The 23,756-nt window shown below is 40.3% G+C and overlaps 1 protein-coding gene across 1 annotated transcript in view; it reads left to right on the plus strand.

Annotated features, from left to right (window-relative positions):
* LOC122565351 (ufm1-specific protease 2-like) overlaps window positions 1-23,756 on the plus strand; it is a 63,656-nt gene that overhangs the window by 26,854 nt on the left and 13,046 nt on the right. Inside the window, exons 4-8 of the mRNA XM_043721235.2 lie at window positions 4,922-5,114; window positions 7,563-7,706; window positions 7,905-8,069; window positions 17,028-17,149; window positions 22,617-22,684. Of these exons, the coding sequence (XP_043577170.1) occupies window positions 4,922-5,114; window positions 7,563-7,706; window positions 7,905-8,069; window positions 17,028-17,149; window positions 22,617-22,684 (692 nt within the window). The remainder of the gene's footprint in view (window positions 1-4,921; window positions 5,115-7,562; window positions 7,707-7,904; window positions 8,070-17,027; window positions 17,150-22,616; window positions 22,685-23,756) is intronic.

The following is a 23,756-nucleotide window of genomic DNA, read 5'->3' on the forward strand; positions in this document are numbered from 1 at the left end:
TGCTTCCTCAAGCTTAGAAATCCTCAGCTTAAGTTCATTTTCTGCACACGTCGTTCCCAAGTTACATGAATGTTCTGAAGTTCCCACATGGTGTAGGAATCACAGCCTGCAGACTACACCCAATAATGTGATGATTCCTCTATAATTTCCTTATTTCAACCACATAAACTCAGTCCAAGTAAATTTGCGGATGACACTAAGGTCGATGGAGTTCTGGACAGTGCCGAAGGATGTTGCAGGTTACAAACAAACATAGATAAGCTGAAAGCTGGGCTGAGAGGTGGCAAATGGAGTTTAACGTGGAAAAGTGTGAGGTGATTCACTTTGGAAGGAGCAACAGGAATAAAGAGTACTGGGCTAATGGTAAGATTCTTGGCAGTGTAGATGAGCAGAAAGATCTCAGTGCTCATGTACATAGATCTCTGAAAGTTGCCACCCAGGTTGATAGGGTTGTTAAGAAGGCATACAGTGTATTAGCTTTTATTGGTAGAAGGATTCGGTTTCGGAGCCACAAGGTCATGTTGCGGCTGTACAAAATTCTGGTGCGGCCACACTTGGAGTATAGCATACCGTTCTAGTCATTGCATCATAGGAAGGATGTGGAGGCTTTGGAAAGAGTTCAAAGGCAATTTACTAGGATGTTGCCTGGTAGGGCGAGAAGGTCTTATGAGGAAAGACTGAGAGACTTGAAGCTGTTTTCATTAGAGAGAAGAAGGTTGAGAGCTGACTTTATTGAGGCATATAAGATAATCAGAGGGTTAGATAGATTGGACAGTGAGAGCCTTTTTCTCCAGATGGTGATGGCTAGCACGAGGGGACATAGCTTTAAATTAAGGGGTGATAGATATTGGACAATTGTCAGAAGTGCTTTCTTTACACAGAGAGTAGTAGGGATGTGGAACGCACTGCCTGCAAAAGTAGTAGATTCGCCAACTTTAAGGGGATTTAAATGGTCATTGGATAAACATTTGGATGAAAATGGAATACTGTAGGATAGGTATGCTTCAGATTGGTTCCACAGGTAGGCGCAACATCAAGTGTCAAAGGGTCTGTACTGCACTGTATTGTTGCATGTTCTATGTCAATTCAGTCAAATTCATATGATCCCTCCAAGGCATTGCTCCCATCCAACACCGTTACAGCTGTCCCTTCTTCCTTTCTTACTAGCTGAAAAAAACCTAGCTCAGCTGTGACCTTGATGGGCACTGGTACAGGATTGCCAGCCATTGCAACCAAGTGGAAGCCTTGTTTCAATCATTGCTGCAGTTTGTTAATGATGACTTAGAGCATCCTTTGTTAGAGACAAAAAAAAACTGCAGATGCTGGAATCCAAGGTAGACAAGCAGGAGGCTGAAAAAACACAGCAAGCCAGGCAGCATCAGGAGGTGGAGAAGTCATCGTTTCGGGTGGAACCCTTCTTCAGGACTGGGGCGTGGGGGTGTGTGTGAGGAGTTGCAGATAAAGGGCGGATGATGAGGTATTGTTCCTCTACTTTGTGGTCTGATTTGCAGTGGCAATGGAAGAGGCCAAGGATGGTCATGTTGGAAAGGGAGGGGGAAGGGGAATTGAAATTGGCAGTGACAGGAAGGTCAGGATGACCCCTGTGGGCCCAGCTGCGAAGGTCAGCAAAATGTGCCCTGAGTTGATGTTGGTCTCCCCGATGTGGAGAAGACCACAACAGGATCACTGGATAACAGTAAACTAGATTGGAGGAGAGGCAGGTGAACGTCCTTTTCACCTGGAAGGACTATTTAGGACCCTGGATGGAGGTGGGGGGAGGGGTGCGCCAGCAAGTTTTGCATCTTTTATGGTTGCAGGGGAAAGTACCTGGGCTCGAAGTGGTTGGAGGAAGAGTAGCACAAACCAAGAATTGGCAAAGAGAACGGTTCTTGCAGAAGGCACTGATGGGTAGAGAGAGGAAGATGTTCTTGGTGGTGGGGTCAATTGGAATTGGTGGAAGTATTTAAGGATGATATATTAGATGTGGAGACTGGTGAGGTTGTAGGTGAGGACAAGGGGGACCCTGTCTTTATTGCATTTAGAAAGGGGAGGTTACAGCAGTGGAGTGGGGAATGGAGGAGGTGCAGTGGAGGGCTGTCTGGGTCACAGGGGGGAAAAGCACATTGTTCAAAATAGTTGGAGTTCTGGAACACCTCCCAAGCATCCCAGATGCTGGCACACCAACCCCATCATCTCCATCCAGGGACCCAAACAGTCCTTCCATGTGAAATTTTAATTCGCCTTCCCACTGACTTTCTGATATGACCATCCTTAGCCTTCTCCATTGCCTCAGCAAATCAAACTGCAAATTGGAGGACCAACACCTCATCTTCCACCTGGGCAGCCTACAGCCTGGAAGACTTTACATTGAGTTCTCCAATTTCAAATAACTTCCTTTCCCATCCCCGACTCCCTTTCCAGCCCCTCCTCCTCCCTTCCATTCCTCTGTTCGACCCTTCATTCCAGCTACCAATCAGATTCATTCCTCCCATCGACCAAACAGGTCATATCCTCTACCTGTGTTCACCGATCCCTACCTCATCACTCCACCCCTGTCCACACCCAAAACTCTTCCCCACCTCCCCTTTTATCTGCTGCTCCCCCTACACCTACCCCCAGTCCTGAAGAAGATTTATACCCAAAACATTGACTTCTCCATTTCCTGGCTTGCTATGTTCTTCCAGTGTCCTGCTTGTCTACCTACAGAACGTCCCTTGTCTGTTCCTGCATTGTGTTTCTGACAGTTCTAGATAGTGAGCAGCAAGGCTTGTGTATACAGCCTTTGGCCATTCCCATTCACTCCTTTGGGGGATCTGCAGCTACTGCTTCTCTCTGTGGAAGTTGTGAGGCAGTTGCTGGAAATTCCTGGACTTGGTGGCCTTCCAATTGCTGTTTGCTTTGATGCTAATGTCATATGGTGAGCTATGCCACAATATATGACCTGAGCACTGGTTTCATCTCAGCTGAGTGAGCAGGCAATCTGTGGTAAATATTTAAATTAGCAGGTCAATGTTTGCCCTTCTGATCTCTCACGTCATTCACAATGAAACCACATGTTGTAGCTTCACATAGTCTGTCATGAATACTTCGCCTTTACAAGAAGGTAAATGTCATGCCTCACCAACGAACTTTGAACTCTGTAACTTTCTATTGAGGTAAATTGTAGAACCAAAGTGCCAATACTACATTGGTTGATTTAAATGCAGGCATTTATCGACTGTGATAGCATTTCCCCCCAAAAATAGCCATCCTTAAAACCCCATTGAGTGTGTAATTGGAGACCTACAGTTACATGTGCTTATAGTTTTGAAGTGTTGTCATCCACGTCTACGTGGCCATTTGAAACAAAGTACGGAGCAGTCATGATTGTGTGAAGACATGTTTATGATAGCCACAAGAATGACCTTTCAACAGAAACTAATTTAATGGCAGATGGGTGGCAGTCCACATTCAGTGAATGCTTGAATAGAATAATTGCTCCCAGTAGAAATTCACGTGTAAACCATTGTACTCCGACCCAAAAAATAGTAACTAATTCTACCAACACTTCAAGCAGTAGTAGTCATTTTATCTCCATATCGCACAGCTGAGTTGGGTGTGAAGATGTCAAGGTTTCAGATTTGTTTTCTCATTGAGTGAATCATAGAATTATTGTACAGAAGGAGACCATTTGGCCCATTGTGTCTGCATCAGGCTGTATTACTGAGACGGCTGTATTATCTAGTGCCTGTCTTTTCCCCATTTCCCTGTGCATTATTACTATCCAAAAAAAACATCTAATCCCCTCTTGAATGCCTCTATTGAACCTTCCTTCAGCAGATCTCTGGGTAGTACATTCTATACCTTAAAAATTTGCTGTGAAAAAGACTTCTCTGACATCATGTTCCTTTCAGAATTGTAGCCCCTATTTTATATTGGCTTTCAGTATTTGCCTAACCGAAGCGCACCACCTTACACTTCTCTGCATTTAATACCTCAGCCATGTCCCTTGCCTTTATTTGTAGATCTCCTTTTAAATCTCTGATTGATCCCACTCCTTCTGTAACCACTCTTTAACTGTGTAAATGCTGATAGAAGACTTTGGAATTTCCCTTTATGTTAACTGCTATTTTTTCTCACAGTTCTTCTGATTTTTTTATTTGCTTTTTCACCTCCCTCTAAACCTTTGGTATTCCTGTTCAGTCACAATTGTATTTTCAGCCTTACACCTTACACCTGTCAGAAGCACACCTTTTCTTTATAATGTTGAGTTCCACCTCCTTGATAATCTGGGGAACTCTAGATTTAAAAAAAATTCCTGCCTATTGCATTAGAAGGAATATATCTCGAATGTGCCCAAAACATCTTGAATGCGGCATGTTGTAAAATTATTGATCTTCCCACCAACCTCTTAATCCATTTGATTAGTTGTGACATTGGGAAATGTGCCAATTTGTGATTTGCACCTCCAAGATGAAAACCCAAGAATCATTGGTACGTAGTCCTGCCCTATTTGGAAGTGCATTTTGGAGAAGGATTCCATGTCTCCTAATTAAAAAAATTTTTAAAAAACATAAAACAAAGAAATGCCAGAAATCTGAATTTAAAAATGGCTCTGTCGAAGTTTTTAAGGTAGATCTTTGATCAGAATTCCAGATTTAATTATGATTCTGCACTTGACATTTAGCAGTGAGCCTGAATTGTGAAATTTGAATTGGGGGAATTTGCTAGAAACAAGATGGAAAATATACCATGATTGCCATGTTTACTCAGTGTGAAGATATTCAACTTAAATGATTCACCATTACTGGAGATAAACTAGATTATTTCAGAACATAATTTTGTTTCTGAGTTAAATTAGGTTTCTTGCCATTTGCTGTATATCAAGTTATGTTCTTTATGATCTGTCTTTCATGGTGACTATACTTGATGGTTTTGACAGGATACAAGATCAGTTTGTGGATGCCATTATTACACAGTTATCTGCGATGGACAAATGTATTCAGCGATATACAAATGGAAAGACTGTCCCAATGCCACAAGCATTCCACTTTGAATTGCCAGAGAAAACCACTCTTACTACAGTAATATACCCTGCTGGAATCAGTGATGAAACTCTGGAACCACAACGAAAAGTATGGTTGGACTCCAGGTCACTTTTTCCATTTATACAGTTTGTCAATGAATTACAAAATGTTTAAAGGAGTAATTTATTTTGATAACTTTCAATTGATGCTCAGTTTTACTACATGAACAATCAGTTTTTTTTTATATTTTCCAAAATTCTGTTGGTTCTGAACAGGAAATGGTATTTTGACATAACATTTCCTCAGAAAATAAATTCCATGGTATGCTAAACACAACATGACATGTGCTTAATATTCAATAAGATTTTTGGAAGCAATGAGATGCTTGTTTCTTGAGCAACCATAAATCACTTTCCAAATTGTGTCCTCCTTCTCTTGCCTCTCTTACACTTTATAAAAGCTTAATGACCCTATTTAGATAAGAAGCCACAATACTTGTAGAGAAAAAAACCATTGTACTTACTGTACTAGCATTGGATATCAATTCCATGACAGCTATCATCAGCTTATCAGCCTGGCATTAACTGAGAGTATTATCCTCCATCGAGGGAAAAGGAGAGTATGTTGGCTACAAAATGCTATACCTCCTGATTGAGGTTTGGAATAACGCCATCCTCTTCTATGGCAGAGTTTTTATATCTATGCCAAGTCAGGCAGGTCCACAATACTGTTGATAATTGACCAGTTTTATTTTTTGAATATTCCCAGGGTTTATAAAGTTTGATTACAAAGGCAGTTTGCACAATGTTGAATTAAAAGATTAAGGGGGTAATCCAATTGAAGTGTTAAAATTGTTAGAAGTATTTCTTAGGATAGATGCAGGGAAATTTGTTCGAATCAAGAGCAAGGTATTTACAGGAATTCTGTATATGAATCGCTGGAAGTTAACCTGGGAGTGCAGCAAATAAATTAGAAAAGCATTGGATGTGAAAATCTTTGTTGCCAAGGGACTAGTATAACAGCAAAGAAGTCCTTCTGTAATTGTATCGGGCCTGTGAAACCATACCCTATCTTAGTAAGAATATATTTGTCCTGGGATGAATTCCAAAGGATCACCAGACCAATTCATGAGACAATGGTCCTGTCCTTTTAGGAGAGATTGGGTACGTGGGAACTATATTCACTTGAATTTAGAGTAATGGAAAACAACATAATTGAAACACATATCAAATTCTTAAAGACATTAATAAGGTACAGTAAATGCTGGAGAGGTACATCCTCATGCTGGGGTGGTGGTTGAGAACTTGGGATCATAATCTCAGAATTTGGCCAAGATTGAAATGCTATGAGTGTTCTTCTATCAGAGACCTGTCAATCTTTGTAGTTCTTTATAACACAGGTCTATGGATGCTCAATATTCAATGTTTTCAAAATAATGACTGATTGATTTTTGGATATGTCAATAATGTCGGAGGTTGAAACCGAAGTAGTAGATCAATCATGATCATATGACATGCTTACAAAAGCTGAGAAGAGACCAGATAACTTATTCCTGCCGTACTTTATTTTCTTGTATTCCAGTAAACTTAATATTAGAGTAAACTATTCAGGAATGAATTAAAAATACACTTTTTAATACAAAAGTTGCAGATCTGGAATTGCTTCTGCCAAAGGACAGTGATTGTTAGGACAACTGAATTTTGTAAACAGATAATTACTGTCAGATAAATGTATTAAGGTATATAAGAAAATGCATGTAAATAGATCAGGGTTACAAATCAGCCTTGATCTAATTGAATCATGGAGGAGGCTTGATGGATTAAATGGCCTATTCTGTTCCTAAAGAGAGTGTGTTCTGTCTTGGCTCCTGACAGCCCGTCATTTAAGACAATACTGGCAGCAAATCTCCTATTCTGACATTGCATGAATTAAACTCCAATTTTAATTATTTAATGGTTTGATGGGCTCCTAAGTCTTGGCACTGTCCAGCTGCCATGGGACACTATAAAAACGTGATGTGCTTTTAACTTCTATGGAAACCTCTTCTGCAAAATGTTACGCAAATTTCTTTATTCTAACTCAAAACAAGCAATATCAAACCCTCCAAAACTGGAACATTACAGTGAAAGTCATCCTCCTCTCTATGCTTCAATTTGCAGTTATTTGGTTCAAACAGCAGCCTGTCTATCATTCAATGTGCTTTTTGCTTTATTGATTGCAGCCCATTGCAGCTATTTGGATGCGATGGGACATTCTAATAAAGCAATAGGATAGTGTAAAACTGCAGCCTTTATGTCTTCTATAGGAATTTGTTATGCAGTTCCACCTCTGAAGATTTTTAAAACTTGTATAGCAACAGCTGTGATAGCTGCCAGATATCTGATTATTATTAGGTAGGTTATAGTAAGGACAATCAAGTTATTGCAGAAATTAGAAGCATATGGATTTTTGTTCGTAGTTTTAAGTTAATACTGTTTCTGTAGTTTGTAAAAACATTTACCTGTGGATCTCATGAAATCATCAACTTAAAAGTTTTGCATTTTTTGATATGCACAGGAGTTGCATGCTTTACTTGGCCTAGACAATAAACCCTTCTTCCGACGTTCTATGGCCTTTTGTTTTCCAAGTGATGAGATGAAAGCTAAGTACTTGAGAAATGTGCATAAGTACATTCCAACCCTTAACCCTGATGAGTTCCAGGTACAAATCTAAGTTTACTATAAATTGTTTAAGTAAAATAAAGTAAAATAGCCACAAAAATAGATTTTGTCATTCAAGTATTGTATTATTACAGAAAACAGTTTTTTTAAATTGTAAATTGGGGAAAAATATACATTTTGACTCAATTATAAACAGTTTTTAACTTTTAAATATTATATTTTGTTCACTTTGGATCAGATTTTTGGAGTGCATGGATCCTATATCTTTCACCACTGCATGCAGGACAATGAAAATGACGCTGAATGGGGTGCACTGTACCGTTGTTTCCAAGTCATCATCTCCTGGTTCAACTGTCAGGGTTACATTAACAAACCTACACCTATGGTTACAGAGATGCAGGATGTATGATCATTGTTTTAAATTATGATTAATGTTATTTATGCTTGTCTAGTCTTATTTATGCAAATCTTTTAAAAACATAATTTTCTTTTTTAATAAAGGTTTAGTTCAGCTATCATGTAAAATAGTGGTCACAAATTTGAGAAATACACTTTGAGAAAATGTAATCAGATAATTTAATCCCTAGAGTATCAGATTAAATGAATTAAATAATCAGATTTGCTGGATATTTTAATTACATTTGATAAAAGAGTTTTGGGCAAGTGAATGCCAGATATACGGTCACATAGTCAGGTAGGACTTAGGTGATGACCCCTTCAGTCTCTTTCAGTATTTGAACACAGTAAAGGCGATCAAACCATCTCCATTTTGTTATACATAAACACTGGCAGAATTATTTTCAGATGAGGATACGAGGTTTTATCTTATGAGATGGTTGATTAACAATAATACTTCTGGACTAGAAATCCACAGCTCAGTATAATACTCTGGAAGCGTAGGTTCAAATCTCATCATGGTCACTGGTATTGTTTAAACTGAATTAATAAATTTGGACTATAAATCTAGTTTCAGTAATGGTGATCATGATGGCTATCAACAATATTATAAAACAAATCTGGTTTACTCATGTCCTTTAAGGATGGAAAGCAGCCATTTTTGCCTAGGCTGGGTCATATGTTGTTACCATCAAATGCAGAGAGGTGAATAAATTCCTCCTTTAATTCCTAAGGTTGGTTATAAGACAGTTTGAATTTTGTAAGTATGTGCTTTTTCAGTTCAATATGTACTTAACCATATGTAAAGCTATGAAGAAGTAGCCAACCAGATATTTTGCGCTCACAAGAGTTTGTTTGATCACTTAAAATAAACTACACTCAGTTAAGAATGAGCATTAGTAAATGGTAAAGCCCACCAGGAATCCTGTCAAATGTACAGGCACAAGCATGCAAACAACCAGAAGAAGTTAAAGGGTTGGAGGGAAGTTAAATTGAGAAAGGCTTGAAGTTCATAAATTGGGGGAATCCAAGATGGTGGCAATCTAAGAAGATCGCGTTTCAGAGCTCCACATTGCAGCATAAGTGGGACCAACCTATAACCCGCCCTACCCAGACCACCACGATATCCTGGGACTCTGGAAAGGTCGTGGATTTCCAGCAAACTGTGAAAAATCAACTTACCTTTGTTTCCGCCATCCAGGGATGCCGAAGAAGGGAGGAGGAGCATCTGAGGCCAGGCCACGGCCCAGCCAGCAGGATCCTCAGACTCAATTTCTTATTAGGCCCTCGTGAAGGCGCTTGTGAAATCTTGCAAGATGTAGGGGAAGCAAATAGAGGAGAAGCTGGCCCTGATCTCTATCATGCTGCAGAAGCCCGAACAGCAATTGGCAGACCTGGAGAAAAGGGTGGATGAGGTTGAACACAGAGTCGCAGTGATGGAAGCTGATACCGGTTCCTCCAAGGATAGGATCCAAGCCATAGAGACGCAGGTCCATAATTCGCTTGACCAAGTTGATGACCTTGAGAGCAGGGGCAGGGGAAAAATATTCAGCTCATTAGTCTGCCGGAGGATATGTGAGGTATCAGCCAGCGAATTTATTGAGAACTGGTTGCCAAAATTCCTTAACTTAGAGGCTGGAATGAGAGACTTGATGATCAAGAGGTCCCACCGGGTCACAGTATGGAGGTCAGGTCTGGGTCAACATCCTCGTCCTCTCTTGGTGTGGTTTCATCATTATAGAGATAAGGAGAGAATTGTGGAAGCTTCCAGAATCCAGGGGAAGGATCCAAAGGCCCTAGTTTACGAGGGCTCGAAGATCATGTTCTTCCAGGACTTCTCAGTGGCGGTGATCTGGAAAAGAAAATCCTTTGACGGTGTCAAGAGAAGACTGAGGGAGCTTGGGATCCAGTACTCTCTGAGGTATCCAGCGGTGCCTCGAATACATCTTAGATGGACCTGTACATCTCTTTGACACGTCGGAGAAGGCAAGAGAATTTGTGAACAAATTAACTTAATCTGAACAATTTAGTATGTACAAATAGTAGTGTTGTTTGGGAATGTCTTTTTTTATTTTAAAGAAAGAGTAAATCCGGTCGGGGCTTTCTCGTCCTATCTTTTTTATTGGTAATAATCTGGACTAAACTATTCTTGGTGGCGGTTGAGATGTATACTTTCAATTTCTAAGTTAAGTTATACCAAAGTATGGGTGGGGTACCGACCTTTTTTTCAAAATGTCTTTATTCACATTGTTATTCCATGGTGTATTTTCTTTCTTTGCTGCTTATGGTTGTGGTGCAGCTCTAGCTAGGAGGAGCGAAAATGGTTAGGATGGTTAGATCTGAAAATGTGTTGCTGGAAAAGCGCAGCAGGTCAGGCAGCATCCAAGGAACAGGAGAATCGACGTTTCGGGCATAAGCCCTTCTTCTGGGATGGTTAGATGCCTACTTACGGGCAGTTTATGCCTAGTTTACGTATTTAACTGCCCGGGCTGCAGTATTGGCAGTGGAGTGGGAAGTTGGGTTTTGGGATGTGTGGCTTTCCCCTTTAGACAAGGGGTGAGTTCCCCTATTCAGCACTGTTGGCGCTTTATATGTTGGTTTGTTTTTTGTTTTTTGTTGTATATAATCTTTGATAGCTTTGTAGGTTTGTTAATTGCAGTGGTTTTAGTTTATGTAGTTTTTATGTTCGATGGATCTTGTGACAATAAGGCTTGGCTATTTGTAATTTGAGTTCCTCCTCTCTGGAATCTAAATGTTACTGCAGAAGATTATGGCGAATGACTTGATTAAATGCTGTACCTTGAACATCAAAGGAAGTCACTAACCAATTAAGAGGCAGCAGGTACTTTCAAGTCTTAGAAAGGAAAGATGGATATTGCTTTATTACAAGAGACACACTTGGATGATAGGGAGCATTTGAAACTATAGCAGAATGGCTTTGATTGGGTTTACTTTTAACTTTTAATACCAGAAGTAGGGGAGTGGCTATATTGGTTAAGAGGAATCTCCCAATTAAGTTACTAGAGTGTGTTAAAGACACACGTGGGAGGTTTGTAATTCTCAAAGCCCTGATAAATGGCGAAGAATATGGTGTTTTAAATGTTTATTGCCCTCCGGCCCATCCCCTCAAATTTCTGGAAGATGCATTCTCTAAATGGATCAGTCTTGAGTCCTGGCATATCATTATAGGGGGAGATTTTAATTGTCTCATGGATCCCACAGGAGACAGGTTGCCCAAAGGATGCCCGATATCCTCTGTACAAACTAAACAATCAGTGGATCCGTGTGTGGAGTTAGAGTTGGTGGATATCTGGAGGCGTCTCCATCTTACAGGCAGGGATTTTACGAATGGATCCCTTTCTCTTTAAGGATAATAAGTTTGTAGAGCACGGTTAATGGCAGCCGAGAAGGCTTACTTTGACAGGCCCTCGTTAGCCAAGCTACAGAGGATTAAGGCGCTGCGATCTGCATTGAATTCTGTGCTCACGCAGACGGCAAAGAAAGAGCTTACTTTCGCAAAGCAAAGTTATATAAGCATGGTAACAAGCCAGGCAAATACTTAGCATATCTCGCCAGGAAAAGGAGCGCCCCTTAAGCCATTACAGTGATTAGGGAAGGGTCTGGGAACCTAACATGTGATTTCAAAAAGATTAATGTGGCATTCCAGAGATTTTGTTCGAAGTTATACCAACCTGAGGGTTGTGAGAAGAGGTGGGCAAAGATGGAGTCTTTTTTTAAGGATTTGGAGCTCCTGGATGTGACCCCCAAACAAGAGTCTTTTCTCAATGTCCCCTTATCAGAGCAAGAGTTGCAGGAAACTATGAAGCAGCTTCAGAGTGGAAAGACACCCAGTCATGATGGACATCCCAGCGAATTCTATGAGGTATTTATAAGCATATTGTCAGGCCCAATGCTCAACATGTTCAATGACTCATACAGTCATGATCGTTTCCCGCCATCTCTGAGAGGGGCCATTATTCTTGAAAAAGGGCAGGTCACGGGGGACTGTGTTCATGCAGGCCCATTTCACTCTTAAATGTGGACATCAAAATCCTAAGACTCTTGCGTTAAAGCTGGAGACTGTGTTACCTTCTATTGCTAAAGAGGACCAGACGGGCTTCATAAAGGGCTAGGCGAAAGTGAGGACTGCAGATGCAGGAGATCAGAGTCTAGATTAGAGTGGTGCTAGAAAAGCACAGCAGGTCGGGCAGCATCTGAGGAGCAGGAAAATCAGTGCCTCGGGCAAAAGCCCTTCATCAGCTCATTCCTGATGAGGGGCTTTTGCCCAAGGTGTCGATGTTCCTGCTCCTTAGATGCTTCATAAAGGGCTGCAGATCCTCCAATAATGTTAGGAGGCTGCTTAATGTAATTCAAGCATATCAACAACAGTCATACAGTGATTGGTGATTTCTCTAGGTGCAGAGAAGGCATTTGACAGAGTTGAGTGACCATACATTTTCTGATGAAGGGCTTTTGCCCGAAATGTCGATTTCGCTGCTCCTTGGATGCTGCCTGAACTGCTGTGCTCTTCCAGCACCACTAATCCAGAATCTGGTTTCCAGCATCTGTAGTCATTGTTTTTACCTCGTACATTTTCTATACTCTAGAGCGATTTGGCTTGGGTGAAGCCTTTATAAGATGGGTAAAGGTTCACTACAGTGACCTTCTCACTGCGGTCATCACCAATGGAGTACGATCAAGCAATTTTAACATTTTTAGGGGCAGCCAGCAGGGCTGTCCCCTTTAGCCATTGCTTTTTACATTGGTGATTGAACCGTTGGCTGAGGCCATTCGTAGGGATCCCAGTATATCTGCTCCAAAAGTGGGGTCAAAATTACATAAGATTTCATTGTACGTGGACGATGTCCTCATTTTTTTGTCAAATCCAGCAGTTTCGGTGCCTCAGCAGAAATAATGCATCAGTGCGTTTGGCACCTTTTCGGGGTACAAGACTAATTTTGTAAAATCATAGCCTATTGGTGGTCTTACGAAGGTGCAAGGTCTTGAGGGCGAATATCGATTCCCACTTAAGTGGTCACAGTTGGGTTTTGTATTTTTGGGCATGTTCAAAGCTAATTTTGTTCAATTATTCAACAAATCACACAAGACCTTCAAAGATGGGAGGCACTTCCGGTCTCATGGTTAGATGGATAGCGCTTATTAAGATGAATATTCTCCCGCATTTGTTGTCCCCTATATGGATGCACCCCCTGATTTTCGATAAGCAAACGTTCAGGAGACTGAACAGCTGGTTTAGCTCCTTTATTTGGCATCGTAAGTGGCCCCTTATTAAATTAGCTAAACTGCAATTGCCTCACAGACTGGGGGAGTGGATCTCCCAGACATTAAAAATGATCAACTAAGTTCGCTTTTATCTTACGTGAGTGATTGAGCCTGTGGGACCCTCTTTCAATATGGTTAGATATCGAAACCTCTCAGGCAGGTGCCCCCTTACTAGTTTGCTGTTTTTAGACAAAATGAGGACAGTTAAGGAATATTGCCATAATCCAATAGTTATCAATACTGTTAAAGCACAGAGGGCAATTTGGCAGAGGAAAGGCAATATGGCAAAATGTCTTCTCTTAGATTTATAGTGGGTATGCTAGGTTTTCAACCGGGGATAATAGATTCATGATTCAAACATTGGGCAGCGAGGGATGTGTCTTGCATGGGCGATTTATTTGAGGGAGACACAATGATGTCCTTTGATCAGTTAGCATGGAAATACGAGCTATCTAGCAGGGACCTCTTTCATTTTTTTAAGTTAGCGATTTTATTCAAAAAAATACTACACATTTGACTGATCCCAACAAATCTGACATAGAGAGGATGGTGCTCAGTGCTAAGAGTACACTTTCTGTCAGCACTTGATATCATCAATTGGAGGGTGCCCCCTCAGGTGAGTTTGATCAACTCTGCAGGGTGTGGGAGAGAGAGAGAGAGCTAGGTGTTGAGGTCTCCTCAGAGGCATTGGAAGATATTTAGGAAAATGCAAGAAAGATATCAATTTGCAATAGGACCCATGCTTTACAGTTGAAGAATCTCTACAGGGCCCACTTGGCTCCAGATCATTTATCAAAATTTAAACCAGGGGTATCTTTAACATGTCCCAAGTGCAAGGTTGGTATGCGTACTCTTACCCATTATCTCTGATCCTGTGGTAGGCTTCAAACATACTGGAGTGCTGTGACAGGTGCAATGGAAAGGATTTTGGGTGTAAGACTGGAGAAGAACCTGATCTCTCTTCATCTTGGCCTGCCTAGTGTATTCCCTGTAGATGTGCATAAGAAAAAGCTGTTCAACATCCTCACTTTCTGTGCAAGAAAGGATATCTTAATAGGTTGGGTATCCCAAAATCCCCCGGGCCTATTGGGTTGGCATTGGTGGAAGATTGTTATGGAGCATACTCACTTGGATTTTCTCACAAGTATGGTACACCACATAACTGAGAATTTCTATAAAACATGGCGCCTCTTTTTGGAATACCTGGACACAGATTTATCTGCTACACTAATAAAGGCCTTTTGTAAAGCCTTTTGCTACACTAATAAAAGCTGTAACAATTGTGCTTTACGAGTCCAATATCCAGAGGGGGGGAATCTGCGAACGTATGAATATGTGAAAACTAATGCTCTCGATATTCAAGAGTGAGTGTTTTGTTTGGCTGAGTTGAGTTGTTATTATTTGTTGGTTTGTTGTTGGTTATTGTTTATTTAGTTAAGTAGTTAGTTGGAGATTTTTATGTACATATTTTTCTGTACATATTTACACATTTGAACCTGAGGACAGTTTAGGTTTTTTACATTTTTTTGGTGTTCTTTGTATTGCTTTGAATTGTATTTGTTGTAACATTAAAAAATCTATTTTTCAATAAAAATAAATCTTTTTAAAAAATTCAAAAGTTAAAAGGAGTTATATATTCTGAGCTTCCTTTGGGTGATCTTGAATTTCTGATAGTGTTGCAGTCAGTCATTTCTTCTGGAGACAATCTCTTTTAAAATGGAATTAGTGCTTTTCTAGGGTGGATGCTGTGGCACTTCAGGTTTCTTTTATTTTTAACTTTTCTGTCTCTGTAATGTATTCCAACTTGTAACAGAGATAGGATCCATGCTTAAAACAAACAATTGAGAGAGGAGAAGGAGATCTTATTATTCCATCTTGCAGGCCTTCTTGAGATAACTGTCTTTTGTAACCATCAGGCAATTTATAATGATAGCATTTCACAAGGTAAGTTTTAGTTGCGTAATGATTAGTGGTACACAATGAGGTGACCCCAGTTAATGAAGGAATCTTAATATCCCATTGCCAAAGTTTAAAATTTGAAACAGAGGAGAGACTGTAGGGCCTTGTCTTGCATAATGAGTTTAATAAGTTTCTTTTTTCCATTCCTGCAGATGAGATGTCTATTACTTATTGTCAGTTTCAGCTATGCTAATGCAAATCAGTTCCTTAAAAATATTCAAATAAAAGCAAAATATTGTTGATGTGAGAAATTTGAAACAAACACAGAAAATGCTGCAGAAACTCAGCAGTCTGTGGAAAATTAACCTTTCAAGTTCCATATAACTCTTCTTCATCTGAAATGTTCACTCTGTTTTTCTCTCCACAGATGCTGCCAGACTTGCTGAGTTTTTCCAACATTTTCTGTGTTTGTTTATTAACAATGCTGTTTCAGTATCAATGTTGTAATTTCCTGTAGACCTTGCTAGCTTCCAAGTTAAGTGGCTTCTGCAGCCACTTCAAAACACAGCATCCTACATATTTAAAGGCATCTTCTTTCAAATGTAAAGATATTAAATTAGTTTATGTTTAAAATGTCATGTCAATATGATTCCAAATCCACAGGAATGTAGCTAATACTTGACTACTTTCTTAAATATGGCATAGCAAGCCATTTCATTCAAGGGAAATTAGACAGGGGTCAATAGTTCTGGCCTTGCCAGCATTTCCCATATCCAATAAAATAATAAAAGGGAAAAAATATTTAAATCGAGATAAGGATTGGGAGGCAGATTTTGATTGAAGGATAGTCACGTCATTGGGATTTTGGGACTATGAGAACAGTGAAAAAAACTGGGGCTCAGGTCGGTGGGTGGGGGGGAGGGGGGCGAGAGGAGAGAGAGGGTGAAGGTAACAAAACTGGTGGTCAAAGAGAAGTGAACTAAGTATTTGTGATTAGAGCTCAGGTGAGAAAGAGAACCTGGTTAATATTGGTTCAAGAGTTAGAGACTTTGGGCAATTTCTTAAAGGATAAATCATGGAGCTTGGGGCAGAAAGTTCAGAATCCATAGAAAAACAGATGAAGTGAATGGGCTTTTTGAGCAAAATGAGGAGCAAAGAAAGGTCCTGGAATCAGGGTTTGGATTAGGGTTTTGGGGAGAGGTATAGAGATGGATCGATAGTGGAGTCACCATCAAAGTACCAGTGAGAGGTCAGAAGGCAGTAAAGGATGGAACAAAACATGGGATCTTGCTGTGAGTAAACAGTAAAAGATTGTTTTCACTCATGGATGAATGGGGAACATTTTGGACATTGAGAATTCTCAATATGCTCGGGAACATCACTAGTTCAAATAAATGGAAGGCTTAAAAGAGAGCTGAGTATACCCAGTATTGCTGGAGTTGGAAAGAACTGTCAAGAGGAAGGAAAAGTGATCAAATCCTTTCCTATTAATTCTTCGTTCGCCTCCAGTAGAAACATTGTAGAGCAAGCAAGAATTGCACTCCATCTAGCTTTACATGAATTTTGTACTATGATCTTAGTTGCATGATCTTTCATTAAAAATTGATCAAATACTTATTTAAGTAATTATGAAGGATGCCTGGAAGCAGCAAAGAGTACTGCATGACACTGGTGAGTAGTTTAGGTGTAGGGCCTCACTCCAAAAAGCAGCAAAAGTTGCACTAATGTTTATACAAAATAAGGAATTGCTACTTTATAAGTTAGTGTTATTTTGCATTTTCAGATATTGACAAAGTTTGATGAAGGATTTGTCAATGTTGTGGAAGAAAAAGATTGGATTCCACTTGAACAGATGGTAGCAATATTAAATGCTTTTAGTATATCAACTACCACCAAGGATATCCGGTATGCAAGCAAAATGATAATTAAAATTATATTTTGGTCTGCCTTTCGGTGTAAGGCACAGTTGAAGCTTATTGTTATATGAGCAGATATGAACAAAGTTGTTGAAAACTAAGAAAAAAGCTTTGCACATCAATTTATGTACACTTTCATTTTAGCTTAGGTCATTACAAAATTATAAATGTTTCAGCACAAAAGATGACAAGTTGAGAATTTGCATCTGTGATAACTTGTCAGTTAGAGCTGCCTTCTTCAGTCCCATTTCTCTGATAGTTTTGTATTGATAATTTCATTCTCCTTTTGTGGATACTTGTCTGTTTACAGCCTCTGGTTATAACTGCTTTTGTAGTTAATATTCCAAGTTGTAATAAACATTCTGCATTAAATTTTAATACTAACTTTTCCTTTGATTTTACAGAGATAATCTTCCACCCCTGCCAAATCTTCTGAAGTATTCTTTTTGGGAATGATCATTTATTATTTACCCTCTCAAAACATTTCCAGGATCTTGGTAGGGTAAACAACAATTCCAGATTTTTTGGCAACATCCCTAATTTTGCCTTTTGCCCTGCATCCTGGGTTATGCGTTCTTGAAGTACACTTTGTCCCCGATCCCATTTGTCACCTAAGGTTTTATGCCTGGGTGAGCACTGGCTGTGGCAGATTGATGGTTTGTGTGGGGGGCTGTCCAGTTTTGATCGTTTGTGTGGGGCCTGGGATCCAAGCTGATAGAATCAGAATTGCTGCAGCTAATAATCCCCCTCACCAACTCCACTCTAGAATCTGGTAACCCTAACACCATCTCCCCCACTACACTCCCACCAATGGTCTCAAGGTCTCACCAGGAGCCCCATGGTGAGGTCTTCCTTAGTTTTTTGGCCGGAGTTGGTCATCCTTGATCTCGGGTAAGGCCTGCCATTGCCCAGTCAGGTGTCCGACTGGCATTTAATTAGAAGTTTTTCACTAAGTCCAACACAGGATGTCAACTTTATGGATTATTGCTTGCTCAGACACCTTGTTTAATTTTTCCTTAGATTATTGCATATGTATGGGTCAGGAGGCTTCCTTTTTATGAGACTTAGGAATGTTACGTTTCAGAACCGGTGTCAGAGATGTGTCCATGGCATACGAAGCCCTGTGTTCGACAGTCTAGGAAGTGTTCTTCATAAGGAGGAGAGCATGTTATTTCTATAATAATGAGTAAGCAGAGGAAAACAATCCAACAATACCAAACTATTTATCATGAAATCGCACAGCCATGCCTGAAAATGTCCCACTCTCATTGAGATATTGAAATCAGCTCAAAGCCCAATTGTAGAAAGGGACTTGGGGGTTCTTGTACATGAAGCACGGAAAGCTAGCACACAGGCGCAGCATGTAATCAGGAAGGATAATGGAATGTTGGTTCTTATTTCAAGGGGATTGGAATATGAGTTAGGGAGGTCTTACTGCAACTGTACAAAGTGTTGATGAGATTACACTGAGAGCAGTTTTGGTCCCCTAATTTAAGGAAACATGTCATGATCCCTTTTATAGAGGGATTGTCTTATGCGTAAAGGCTAAACTGTTAGGGACTCTACTCACTGGAGTTTAGAAGAATGAAAGATGCTATCATTAAAACATAGGATTCTTAAGGGGCTTGAAAAGATAAATGCCAAGAGAATGGTTTCCCTCATGAGAGAAACTAGAAGCAGAACACATAGTCTTAGAATAAATATAAAACTGAAATGAGGAGGAATGTATTCTTTCAGAGGATTGAGAGTCTTTGGAAGTCCTTGCCACAGACAACTACAGGGACAGAGTCATTTTGTACATTTAAGGCTGAGTTTGGTGGATTCTTGATCAATTAGGGAATCAGTAGTTACAGGGAAAGGGCAGCAAATTAGACGTGAGGGATGTCGGATCCGCCATGATCCTATTGAATGTTGGAGCAGGCTCATGTAGGCTGAACGGCCTGTTCCTGTTTCTTATGGTCATGGTGTTTTCTTTACACAAAAAGCAGAACAAGTCCATCCCGGTCAATTATCTATCACCCCATCAGTCCATTGTCAATCATCAATAAAACGATAGAATGGGTTATAAAACAGTGCTGTCAAGCAGTACCTGCTGCATAATTCCTTGCTCACTGAAGCCAGTTTAGATTACATGAGGACCACTTCGCTTCTGACCTCTTTAAAGCTTTGGTTCAAACTTGGAGGTGGGGTGAGAGTGACTGCCCTTGACATCAAGGCTGCATTTGATCAAATTTGACATCAAGGAGCCCCAGCAAAATTACAGTCACTAAAAATCAGGGAGAAAGTGCTGGTTAAGTCATATATAGCAAAGGAATATCGCTGTGGTTTTTGGAGGTCAGTCATCTCAGCTCCAGGATATCTCTTGGGCCCAATCATTTTCAACTGCTTATTCTTTGACCTTCCCTCCAATGAATGTTAGATTTAGAGATGTTCAGTGATGATTGCACAATGACTCCTCAAGTTCTGAAGCAGTACATGTCAAAACACAGCAAGACCTGGATGATTAGTGACAAATAACATTGTGTCTTACAAGTGCCAGGCAAGGCTTTCGCAAACAAGTCAGAATCTAATTATCACCCCTTGACAATCAGTGGCATTACCATATACTGAATACCTCACAATCAATGTAATGAGAGATACCACTGACTGGACAAGCCATTTATACATTCTGTGGCTACAAGAACAGATCAGAGGCTAGGAATCCTGCTCACCTCCTGACTCTCCAAAACCTGTCCATGATCTACGAGGCACAAGTCAGGAGAGTGATGGAATACTTCCCATTTGCCTAGATAAACTCAGATCTAACAACTCAAGAAAGTCACCAACATGCAAGTCAATTAGTATATCATGTGGTCACATGACGATACAAAGGATGTGATTGCACGGGAGAGGTGCAGAGATTCACCAGGATGTTGTCTTGGATGAAAGGCTTGGAAGGCTCAGGTTGTTTTCTTTGGGCCAGAGAAGGCTGAGGAGGGTCCTTATTTAGGTGTATAAGATTATGAGAGCATGGACAGGTGGATAGGATTAGGCTGTTCCCTTTAGTTGAAGGGTCAGTAATAAATGGGTATAATGTTAGGGTGAAAGACAGGAGGTTTGAAGGGAATTTGAGGAAAAGAAAGGTTTTCACCTGAATCTGGAATCCAATGCCTTGGAGGGTGGTAGATGAGGGAAATCTCACAACCTTTAAAGATTGTGTGGATGAGCACTTGAAAAGTCGTAACATTCAAGGCTATGCATCACTATACTAGAAAATGGGATTAGTGTAGATAGGTTGGCACAGGGGTAATAATAAAAAAATGCCACAGGATTGAAGGTATCGTAGCAAGCTAGATATAAAGTGAAATCGATCTGGTGACAAGTAGCTGATTGGCTTGTGGAGTTGTGATCAGTTGTTGCTGACAAAGACCATCTGTCTGCCAACAAGTATGTGGTTGGCTCCTGGATAGCTGAAGAAGTCGCAGCTGTGAATAATTTAACCAGAAATCTTTGGACCTCTTGGACAGTGAGCTGGCATCTCTGTCTCTCTCTTTCCAATGCTGCAGAAAAAAAATCTGAAACCCGAAGACAGCCAGTTTATTTTCCCTCAACAGTTACTGTAAACTGTTGCTTTTCACCAATAAGTCAGTGATTTGACAATTTGTGAACCTAGTGGCTCAGTGCACCATGCAAGCAAGTGAAAATTACCTAGAGAAGAGAGATTTAAGTCATTGCATGCAAAAAGATCATCTCAGTAAACTCTGTGGACGGGGTGATTGAAATGCCTTCACAGTTTTTCTTTCCATCTGTAACACCAATTTCTTTGTGTCCTTCTGTGTGTATATATGGGTGTGTACATATGGAAAAGTTTTATCAAGGGTTTAGGATCTTAACTGATCAAGTTATATGTCAATGGTTCATTATTGTTTACTTGTAGCTAGAATCTATTTATTTGTAATAAATAGTGATTCTTGAAAGTACAGAAACCTGGTCCATGTTTTCTGTTAGCGTGGGTTTGAAAAGATATATCAATTGGGGGCTTTTATGTAATTTGATAAAATCTTTAACGTTTGTATCACTCTGGAAATAGTGCAGCTGGCCTCCAGTGCGATGCTGCACTGAGGCATGACATAGGTCCGTTTAACTCAATAGTAGGCAAACTTTTGGAATAAATTCAAAGACCCATTAAGGGAGGATCATGTCTAATGAACCAGTTTTTGTAGATGTACCAAGGCGGATTGACGAGGACAGTGCAGTTGATGTGGTCTAAATGATTTTCAGGAGATTTTTGACATGACCCCACGTAGAAGAATAGTTTTAAAAAAGAGCCATGGAATCTAGGTAATTGTAGCAAGTTGGCGCAGTGGCAGGAATAAAGGATTATTATTGACAGGTGTTTTTGTGATTGGAAGGCAGTTTCCAGTGGAATTCCACAGAACTCAGTACTAGACCCCCTGTTTTTTGTTTTATGTAATAATGGTTTTGCTGTAAATATAATGAACATGACCAAAAAGTTTGCAGATCACACAAAAAAGTGGCCATATGTTTGATAGTGAAGAGATAACTGTGGACTATAGGAAGGTATCAATGAACTTGTCAAGTGAGCAGAAAAGTTGTAAATAGAATTTAACACAGAGAAGTTTGAAGTGTGGAGATCAAACAAGGCAAAGGAATACCCAATACTGTGAGATGTAGAGGATGTACATGTCCAGAGATCTTTGAAGGTAGCAGGACAGGTCAATAACTTGATTAAGAAGTCATGGGGAATGCTTTTTTTACTAGCTGACAGAAAATATATAAGAGCAAGGAGGTTATGCTGAAACTGTATATATCATTAGTTAGGCCACAAATTGAGTACTGTGTGCAGTTCTGGTCACATCTTTACAAAACCATTACATTTTCTCAAGAGAAGGTATTGGTACATTTACAAAGATGTTGTCAGGATTAGGAAAATGCAGATATGAGGAAACATTGGATAGTCTGGGTCTGTTATCATTAGAATAGAGGAGCCTTAGGGTAGAATTGATTGAGATGTACAAAATTGTGAGGGGCCTGGAAGCACTGCATAAGAAGGGCCTATTTGCCTCAGCAGAAAGGTCACTGGCTGTGGGAATAGATTTAAAACAATTATTTGAAAAGTTAGAGGGCAGCAAACATTTCTTTTCACAGGGTGTAGATGGCTGATAGAGTAGCAGAGGCAGAGACCCTCTACTGGAGCCCTGTTACTGGCAGGGATATGGAGCAAATGCTGGCAGGTGGGGTTAGGTTGGGTGTGTCATTTCTCAGCTGGTGCAGACACAATGGGTCAAGTAGCCTTTTCTACGACATAAACCTTCAATCATTCTATTCCATCCGCCACAATAGGTATTCTGTACTTGCTCCCAGAAACAGATCTGTCACTTTCTCCTTCCCAATTTCTGTTCTCTTTCCTATAAGTAATTTCCTTTCAATAATATTAAGTGCTTTCATTTTTACAGACCAGAAGTTGATGAACCAATTGACCTTAGTATTCATTTCAAAGAACAAGGGACTCCTGTGGCATTTAGTAAGTTTATGGTGTTGTTATTTCTTCTTTATTAACTTTTGAAATAATTTTAAATTCTGCATGAAAAGTGGTTAATAAATCACATACTTTTGAGAGAACACTTTTATTGTGTTCTATAAAATTGAGTCCATATTACAAAGGAGGAGGTACTTGATGTCTTGAAACACGTGAAAGTGGATAAATCCCCAGGACCTGATCAGGTGTACCCTAGAACTCTGTGGAAAGCTAGGGAAGTGATTGCTGAGCCCCTTACTGAGATACTTGTATCATCTATAGTCACAGGTGAGGTGCCGGAAGACTGAAGATTGGCTAACATGGTGTCACTGTTTAAGAAAGGTGGTAAGGAAAAGCCACGGAACTATAGACCAATAAGCCTGACATCAGTGGTGGCCAATTTGTTGGAGACAATTCTGAAGGATAGGATTTACAGGTATTTGGAAAGGCAAGGACTGATTAGGGATAGTCAACATGGCTTTGTGCATGGAAAATCAGGTCTCACAAACTTGATTGAGTTTTTTGAATAAGTAACAAAGAGGATTGATGAGGGCCGAATAGTAGACACCATGATCTATATGGACTTCAGTAAGGCGTTGACAAGGTTCCTCATGGGAGACTGGTTAGCAAAGTTAGAGTCATAGAAATGCACAGCATGGGAACAGACCTTTCGGTCCAACTCATCCATGCCGACCAGATATCCCAACTCAATCTAGTCCCACCTACCAGCACCTGGTCCATATCCCTCCCAACCCTTCCTATTCATATACCCATCCAACTGCCTCTTAAATATTGCAATTGTACCAGCCTCCTCCACTTTCTCTGGCAGCTCATTCCATACACGTACCACCCTCTGCATGAAAAAAGTTGCCCCGTAGATCTCTTTTATATCTTTCCCCTCTCACCCTACACCTATGCCCTCTAGTTCCGGATTCCCTGACCCAGGAAAAAGACTTTGCCTATTTACCCTATCCATGCCCCTCATAATTTTGTAAACCTCTATAAGGTCACCCCTCAGCCTCCAGCGCTCCAGGAAAAACAGCCCCAGCCTGTTCAGCATCTCCCTATAGCTGAAATC

This window comes from Chiloscyllium plagiosum, unplaced genomic scaffold, assembly GCF_037043375.1.
Source record: "Chiloscyllium plagiosum isolate Xiang-an unplaced genomic scaffold, Cpla_swu_hap1 HiC_scaffold_2, whole genome shotgun sequence".
In the NCBI taxonomy this organism is placed as follows: Eukaryota; Metazoa; Chordata; class Chondrichthyes; order Orectolobiformes; family Hemiscylliidae; genus Chiloscyllium; species Chiloscyllium plagiosum.